The sequence below is a fragment of the Vicia villosa genome, unplaced genomic scaffold, assembly GCF_029867415.1.
Source record: "Vicia villosa cultivar HV-30 ecotype Madison, WI unplaced genomic scaffold, Vvil1.0 ctg.000020F_1_1_2_unsc, whole genome shotgun sequence".
Taxonomy (NCBI): Eukaryota; Viridiplantae; Streptophyta; class Magnoliopsida; order Fabales; family Fabaceae; genus Vicia; species Vicia villosa.
The window spans coordinates 6,188-16,283 of record NW_026704950.1 but is presented as its reverse complement, the minus strand read 5'-3'; the positions used below and the strand labels follow the sequence as shown (position 1 = coordinate 16,283).

The window sequence follows — 10,096 nt, the reverse complement described above, 5'->3', positions numbered from 1 at the left end:
TTCTTTTCAATCTAATGGTAATAAATAATTAAATATGGAGAGAGAAAAATAATACTCATTAACTTTAACCATTAGATTGAGAAGAATCGATGGTCATGATGAGGAGTAAGTCTTGATAAGTAATTAAATGTGGAGAGAGAAAACTATTACTTATTATTTTTAACCATTAGATTAAGAAGAATCAATGGTCTAGATTTGGAGTAAGTTATAATAACTTACTCCTGCAGTAAATATAACCCTCCATATATATATATATATATATATATATATATATATATATATATATATATATATATATATATATATATATATATATATATATATATATATATATATATATATATTGTTTTATTAAAATACAAAATTTTATATTTTACATTGTTTTGATTTCAATCTATAAGTACAAATATTTGATGAATTCGATTCACCATAATCACTATCAATGTTGGTTTTGTTATATACCCATTGCTTTTCAATTTCAATAGTTTTTGCATGTAATATGTTCTTAATGGCTTTTGTATGACTTTGTGATATAAATAAAAAATTGTTAGATATATAATTTTTTGCACTTGCAATCCATCTCAGAGATCTTTTTCAAACTTTTTTAAGTTTCACTACTTCCATTACAAATGCTTTCATTATCAACTAGACGTACGCCTGCATGATGTGCGAGAAACTTTTATTAAATTTTTAGTAATAGATATTATAGAAATATGCATTAGAAAAATATGCAATTTAGTTTAAATCAGTGATTTAAAATATAATAATATTAATTTAATAGTTTGTATGTATTAAAAAAAATAATAACATATATTCTCAACAAAATTAAAAAAAGTAGAAGGAGTTTTATAAGGATGTGAGCACGTGATATTGGAGGACATATTTAAAAGATAAGAGGAAAGAAACTTATATAATCTCAAAGGAGGTTGTCCTATAGTTTTTAAGGGCACATAAAAAACGGTGAGTTTAATTTTTTAATGTATTTTAACTAATAATGTGAAACATAAAAAATAACAACGTGAAAATATTATAAAAAGTATTATGAAAATAAAAGACTATTAAATGTACTTTTTTATCATAAATAATTATAATATATCATAAGTTACTTTTATAGTTAGGTATGCTCTCACATAAGAAGGAGGGAGTTTCAATGAGAAAGTATAAAAAATCAAAGTAAATCATAAATAAAATGAAAACTATGTATTATGATTTGTTTTTAACAAATCCACCTAAATGTAATTGAAAAGGAGAATCTCTTTGTGCATTGATATAGGGTAAAAAAAAACATCTCTGAACACCCTAAAATACCCTTCAGATATGCATATCCTGTAACATCCGTATAATTTTAATATTAATTTAATTTGGAACACTGAATTAATATTTATAATTATTAAGAATTTTATGGAAAATAATGGTTTATGGCATTTGGGCCATTGTAAGGAAATAGTAAAGAAGGGGGTGTGATATAGTAAAGTTTTTACTAACCTTAATATTATTATTTTTCATAAAATAATAAAGGATTGGGGAAAAGAAAGAACGTGAAAGAACAGAAGTTTTGGGAACGAAGAACGTGAAGGAGAACTGAAGAGGGAGAGACCAAAGATCAAGAATTTGGCTAAGGTAAGGGGGGACTTATCTGATTATCATCTATTATCGGGCTGAATAGATGAGGAATTCGGGTCGATTGAGTCATATGATAGGTTTAGGGATTGAGTCAAATTGTATGATGTTTGATTCCTATGTTTGAATCCATGGTATCCGCGTTGTTATGGTCTTAATTGATGTGTAATTGGGGTATTATGAGGTGTATTTTGTGTTGTTTGTGCATTCCATTTCCCTAGGTTCGTACTGGTAAGAATTGGGTGAGTTTGGAATGTGTAGAATGCTGTTTTCTGCAGGTTGGGGTTTCTGAAATTACCGGTTCGCGCCGCGTACATAGGGTGCGCCGCGAACAGGTGGGCAGAATGCCAGGAAGTTGTGATACGCACAGGTCGCGCCGCGTACCCGTGTTGGCGCCGCGAAGGCGTAACTTTTTCTCGTTTTGCGCCGCGTGCAGATGGTTGCGCCGCGAACAGCTTGGCAGAGAGCCAAGGATTTTTGGGACGCTCAGTTCGCGCCGCGAACTAAGATGGCGCCGCGTGCTGTTGATGTTTTGAGACATTTTTAAAAGTTCAAAGATGCATAACTTTTTAACTGTTGGTCCGTTTGATGTGCCGTTTCAAGCTAAACGAACCTTATAGAATAATCTATATGATGATGATTGATTTGGTTTTAGAATGATGAAAATACATGTATGCTATTCTTATTGAGGATGATGATTGGTGCAAATACGTGTATGTTTTCCATATGATGATGATAGAATTGTGATTGAATGATGTTAATATATATGAACATACTTGATGATGATGATGATTTTGATGATGATGATGGTGGTATAAGTATGTTGTATATGTGGCATTCATTCATGTTCATTGATGATACTATATCCATGAGGGTGTGTTGGATCAGTGAAGGGCATGATTCCCATTGTGTGGAATCTGTACTGGCAGGGCCGTATCTTGATGATGTTGGATCGGTCATGGGTTATTCCCATTTGATGATGTTGGTACCACATGCATAGTGTCAGTTCATACATATGCATAATTTATAACATGATTGGATGTATTCCAGTGTTGTAAATGTTGATGATGTGTTGATTGTTGTTGACTTGTTTTGAATGTCTGTTTATGAAACAATTGGGTGGATGATACAACTGTGATGTGTTATTGCTTTATAACCTTATAACATTTGTTAATTACGATGAGACTCACCCTTACATGTTGTCATTTTCAGATTGAGGATAGCGGTTGTTCGACTCGGTGAGGATTAGCTCATGAGTCAGTGTTTTAGTTAGCGTCAGGTGTCATGCTCTGGTAGTTGTAACACTGGGGACGCGATTGTTTAGAGTTTATGATTATGACTCTAGTTATGTTTTGATGTTTTGAAGGATAAGTTTTAAAGATGTTAAACTTAGTCCGTTGAATAAATTTCCGCTGTGTTAACATGAAACGTTTTAATTTATAATGATTACCTCAGTGAATGCATGACATGACTGAATGATGTTTATTTATTATGAATTGTGGCACCCTTATTTCATGTACTTTGAATATTTGTTTAAATTGCCGCGGGGTTAGTAAGGGGTGTTACATATCCGAACGCACCTTTTTCATATTTCTAGATGTTTCGGATATCCATAATCCAAATGATCTTTTTTCAAACGTTTTATTATTTAAATGTTAAATTTAAAATTTCAGAGGTATTTTTGGACATACATATCTAACAATACCCTTCATATACATTTTTCCCACTATCACTATTTCATTCATTTTCTTTTACTAAAAAACCAAAACCCTCTCCAAAATCTCAATCATTTCCAATCCATTTTTCATCTCCAAACCAAGTTTCAAGTGGTTGATCATAACAAAGAGAGCATAGAAAGCTACAATTTGAGGTAAAGTTTCCTCATTTCATCTCCTATTTGCTTGCATTGGTGCTGATTTGTTGTAGAAGAAATATGTGTCACTTCGGATATGTATTTCTGAAATCTACCAAACTTATTTCAGATATACATATCTGAAAACATGTTTGTTACAACAATAAAACAGTTTTAACAGAATGTAGGTTTTATGCACATGTTAGGTATGGTGCACCCCGACAACATTGTCAGAGATGTTGTAGATGTTCTAGATTTTCTGATATCAAGATAAGATTTCTTGGGTCCATATTACTCCAAAAAGTCTATAAATATGATCTCTATAGATTCTCATCAACATCACAAGCCACAATAAAAAATGACTCAAACATACCCTCACTTTGCTTTTTTCTACTTCAGCAGTGGTTATTCGATGTCGCTTCAATTTAGGTTCTTGCACGACACACCATTTGCCGAGCTGATTCCAACACTGAACTCCCTCTTGCAATTTCCAGAAAATTGGAAGATGGTCAAACTTGAGTATCGTTCACCTTCACTTGACCCCGAAGGAAAAGTAAAGTTCACCCCATTTGAGCTCAAGAACGACGACGATTTAGAGGTTATGTGGACAAGTTATCAACAATATTCTTCAAAGGTTTCGATCGAGTTGGATGCGAAACTTCAAAGATCGGGAGAAGATGTTAACAAATTGTTGTGCCGTCTTCAACTACCCGTTTATTGTGTAACGTTAAATTTTTGTTGAACTATCTATGTAATTTCGATTATTTATGATAAATCTATGCTTTACTGCTTTGTTGATATGGATTCTGTCTCAGACATATTTTCAAATATGCACATCCGAATTCACTTTTTTTCTAAAAAAATGTGACTTCGAAGATGCATATGCGAAGTCACCTCTTTTTTCCAAAAAAAAAAGGTGACTTCGGAGATGCATATGCAAAGTCACCTTTTTTCTATAAAAAAAAGTGACTTCGGAAATGCATATCCGAAATATAGGGGTACTATGGAGTTTTCACCAGAGGTCCCTAAGAAGGTGTATGGGTACATAAAGAAATTCTCTTGAAAAGAGAGTAGGAATTTTGATCGATCAAAGATGATATATAAATAAAAAATAAATAAAAAGAATTAATAATGACATATCAGACAAAACTAAACTAAAATCTCATAACTTTCTATAGAATCAGTAGCATTATTCATCTAATTTATTAGATCGTTACTTAGTAATAAATCAGCAAACTAAGATATATCAAAATCTAGTATCTCATAATAAATTAGCAAATAAAAAAACTAGATTAAAAAGTAGTAGGATAATAACTATGACATGAAATTTCAAACAAAATTCATAATCTTCTCATTAATATTATAACTTAATGTATACACCTCCTTCACAATTATCTTCTAAAAGTATGGAGTAATCTTAGATGTCAAAACAAATTTCATCGTAGAATACAAACAATAATAAGAGACAAACAAAAAAAATTGGTGAGTAGATTAGAATTGGTGAGAAGATTTAATTTGATATTTATCCACATGCAACCTTTGAACGGATAATTTGAAATTTAAATTAGTTGCTTCTTGTGAATAACTTTTAAAGATATTTTACTTGTGAGTGTGTTTCTGTGTGAGTTTTGAACAAAAATAAATCTATAAAGAAGAAACATGAGGTGGGTATATTTATAAGTCTAGAAAAATAGTGTCTTCTATTACTTGTTTTTATAGTTGGAAATTTAATTGGTCTAAAAAAAATAACTCCATTGCATTACTGATGTAATAGATTATTATTTCAGTTTCTAAAAATAAATAGGGACTTTTCTCCTCGGTTTCTAAATCCATCAAGGTAATAGATTATTACTATTACAAAAAAAGTGGAGAATGGTAAAAAATTGAAATTAAAATGTAATGTTTCCTTTTTCAATTTTATATTATTCACCATTTTATTTGTGTGTTGTAATATTCAAACAAATGACTATTTGCAAAACAAATTATTTAAGATCTTGTTGATGAAACAACAACATTGCTTGCAATATATTATTAGTCTTGCATTAAGTATATATATTACAATAATTTCCGAAAAACATATTTACTAAATATTTATTACAAATATAGCTATTATCCCATATATATTACAATATTACATATATATTTACGAGTTTAAAGCTAGTGCACTGACAGTGTAAACTAACTTTACACATACAACCAATCAAAATCTTTACATTTGCCATATCATATTGGTTTTTTAAAATTAAAATTGTATTTTAATTGAATATATGGTTGTGATTGGTTGATAGTGTAAAAATATTTTACACTGTCAGTGCATATCTCTTTTTCTCTATATTTACTACTTAATTTGTTTAAGGAAAATGCTTATGGTTAAGAAAATGTAAAAATAAGAAAGGCAAGAATAAACTCAACCATTCATTATCACCACCACTCCATGATCCCAATTAAATATGAAAATAAATTAAAAACTATACACTAAATTAATGACATGTGTATATTCATGCATTTCTTCTTCAATTTTTTTCGTACTAAATAGCACTACTCATTGTTTAATATATGCTATTTAATACAATATATTTATTGAATTATTAAAAATATTTAAAAAATATATTTAACGTTAATATTTAAACTATTCTAACATAAATATTTAAAAAATATTAAATACGGTTTATATTTAAAAATGTTAATATTTAATTAACTTTAATATTTAAATTACAATTTAAAAAAAAGTTTAATATAAAGAAAATATTAATGAGATAATAGCTACAGTATTTTTAAATTACATCATCTTATATAAAAAGTATCTATATAAACCATTCATCTAATTATAAAATAATTTTAATATTTTTAAAATTAAATTATTACAGTATATTGATGTTAAATTATTAATATTATATAATATTTTTATTTGGTTCAGTTAATATTAACATTTTTATGTAATTAAAAATAAACCAAATTAAATCTAAATTAAAACAAAACTAAATTAATTATATTAAAACTATATTAATTAATTTAAAACTATTTTAATTAATCTAATTATATTAAAAATAATTAAACTAATTTAAATTAAAACTAAATTAATTTATTTTATATTTAATAATTTAATTAACTTTAACAGAAAAATAAAAATTAATTACTATTTTATAATTTAACTAATATTAACTAATAACTAATAACGTTAACTATTAACTAATAAATAACTAATAATTATTAACTAATAACATTAATATTAATTAATAATATAAATATCAGCTATTAACTAATATATTTTATAATTTAATAACTAATATATTGACTAATAAAGTTAACAGTAATTAATAAGTAATTAATTAATAGTAACTATTATATCTTAACATAGGAAATTATTTAACAAAACCAACGAGTAGCCTAGTGTTAATTGGCTTCTTCATGCATGCTTTGGATCTTGGGTTCAACACCTCATGTGACTAAATTAAGCTTGGAAATTAATTTTTTATGCTTAGGGGGTGAATCCAAACTTTTTTTTACAGGGGTTTTTCAAACCTCGCCCATAAGGCAACTATTATAATATTTTCCTTGATTGACAATACTGGGAAGTTATTCTAAAATATATCAATCATCTTATAAGAGGTGGAACAACAACAACAACAACAACAACAAAAAGAACACTATTATGTGAGATAGATTGAAAGAACAGAAAAATATTTTGCTCAAGGTTGGTGTTAGAAGAGAAACAACACAGAAGCTTGAAATATTTCTTAACTGATTAAGAAAATTTGAATATTTTTGTGTCTTGCAATCCATTCCAAATAATGATGCTTATGAATTTGGAGCGATTGTAGATGAGTTGTGTTTAGGGTAAAATTTAGTGAACAAATGATTTTATAGTTAAATATGGATATCTAACCCAATAATTAATTAAACGGAAGGAAAAGATCTTTTAATTTTGAAATTAAAATAAACTAAAAAAAGACGTCATTTTTAAAGAAATAAAAACATAAACTACAGTTACTGGGATTCGAAGCATGTCCCCTGAATAGGTTTTCCCATCGGTTATCTACTAACTCTGAAGAAATATATGGTACTTTTAAAAAAATGAAAAAACGTGGCACGTCTAGGAATTATACCTCATTATTTGTTGGGTGAGGTTAAAGCGTTGTCATAAAATATATTATTTGTAGTGGTGTATCTACCAATTTTTCAATACCTCTTTCACTAATATGCTCTAATCTCAAATGTCATAGTTTGATTTTATCATGAAATTTGTGACTAACAATGTTGCATTACTAATAATTGTCGATCCATTCAAAACATATTACAACATATCATCAATGCACCTTGAAAAAGCTTAAACATTTCAAATTCAATTCCATTGCAATAGCTTAAATCATCTTACATGATTATAGATAACCTGTGTTTCTTAAATTCGGGAACATACTTGACATTGTGCAAAAGAAACTTACGGTAACATCTTGTGGCAAACTGTCTCAATATCTTGAATCTCGCAAGCCTTAAGACCCTACCTTATTTTAGCTCTAAAGTCTCAAAGTACTCCTTCATTTGAAACATGTAGTAAGAGTGTAACACCCTTCTAACCCAAAAAAAATATTCTCAATATAATACAAATTAACATAAAATAAAATCACCAACAAGGGTGTCACATCGTCATAAAAGCTTCACAAACAATAGTTCTGCTCCATAACACGGGTTCTCAATTTTTTTTAAAACTATATCTCATTCATTATCATAAAGCCAAACATATTATCTCATAGCAGAATCTATAACATTAAACATCTTTAAAATAATCTTCATAAAACATCAATTAAACCTCATGGTTCATGAGATATAACTCAAAACACCAACATAAAAATGTAATTCAAACTCAAATAATCAAAGCGAACATAATAGTTCTAAAACATAACGACTCCATCCCCGATGTTACGTATCAGAGCAAGACTCCCTTCAATCTAAACAACGGTAAAAGAATGCCATGAAACTATCCTTAAACTTCAACGGGCTACTCTTGATCACCTGCGTGTTACCACATGGAGGCAACATTAAAACAGGAAGGGTAAGTATTTCATAAACATTATGTAAGACATAAGAAATAGATATAGTAGTGGCATATGAATAATCAATCACATATATATACAGATATAACATATCTATCATGTATTCATACTTACTCACCACTGCACATCATCAACTATTCAACACATCATCACTTGAAATCATCAATCACGTCAAAATTAATCAAGCATCATTAGTTCATACAAATCACAACAATGCAATGCAACAACAATGGACTCATGCATGTGGTACCAATTCATCACAGATGACTCAGTCATCGTTCTCCAAAGATCCCTACCATAGGATTTATTCCCGCTTGAAATCGGAGCACATCAATAAGTTTCACTCAATCCACACAATGGGATTAAGGGTCGTTACTGGACCAAAGGTCCTAAAACATCACTGGAATTATCGTCCTATAATTATGCTATGAATCCACGATGCTCAACTTCACAAATAAATGACCACGGCTAGTCAAAATGACATCATAATTCATGTATTCAGCAAAGTCATATAATCATTCGAACATACACAATCATCAATCAATCATGTTATCAACCAACACAACAACATTCACCAAAATCAAGTACCGAGGCACAATAATTCACAAAGCCAAGTTACATACAAAATGCCTTCTAAACCTACCCAAACATGCATAGTAAATTTCAGAAAATTCCCATAAATTACAATAAAATATAGGCTTCCATGTTCTGAAATCATTTTTCAAAAATAATAATTTTTGTTCCAGACTACCGCACTAAGCGCACCCTGTACTGCGCTAAGCGCGATACCTACTGTAATATGACCCATTTTATTTTCCAAAGAGCGCTAAGCGGGCTCCACCACACTAAGCAGGCTCCACCACCTTAAGCAGGCTCTGGGATTCTGCAAAAATTTCATGCGTGACCTACATCAAACCAAACCCAATCTTTTGCCCAAAAACTTGTTTTAATCGATACTTTTCGGCGATTTAAGGTCTATTATCCTAGTTCTAACATGTATTAATCATTACCCACCCAAAAACACAATTGTTCATCTATATTCCAAGATTCATCACCAAACCTTAAACATTCAAATCCTTAACAATGGTTGATTTGAATCTAAATCATATTATCACACACCAATACAACAATCAACAACATCATACATCACATAAATCATGCAAACCAAGCAATTCATCATGGTAGTTCATCAACATCATCAAATTCATCATAAGATCCAAACCAAAAACAAACATACAATTATCAATCCCTTAAATCAAACATAATGCTCATGATAACCCCTTACCATAGATTATTAGCCAAACTGATTCCCTTTTCGAATTCCTACGGTTGATTTCTCCTTCTCCTCTTATTGCCCTAACTCTCTCTTCTTTCACGTTTTATCCAAATTCTTGGTTGAATGAAATCCTCTTTCTGTTTCCTCTTTTTACCTAGTTATCCTTAGGACCCTTACTATTAACTTCCAATTATGCCCTCACTAACTTATTCACAATATATCTTATTTTATTTAATTAAATGTTAACAATGTTAATTAGACTATTTCAAATTATAATTCTAATCAACACCTTAATTC

General features: G+C 29.4%; 1 protein-coding gene across 1 annotated transcript; it reads left to right on the top strand.

The window, feature by feature from the left end:
* Positions 1–3,830: 3,830 nt before the first annotated feature.
* On the top strand, positions 3,831–4,214 carry LOC131621965 (uncharacterized). The gene has a single exon (XM_058893026.1). It carries the CDS (start codon positions 3,831–3,833, stop codon positions 4,212–4,214), a length of 384 nt encoding a protein of 127 aa, XP_058749009.1.
* The last annotated feature ends 5,882 nt before the right edge of the window (positions 4,215–10,096 follow it).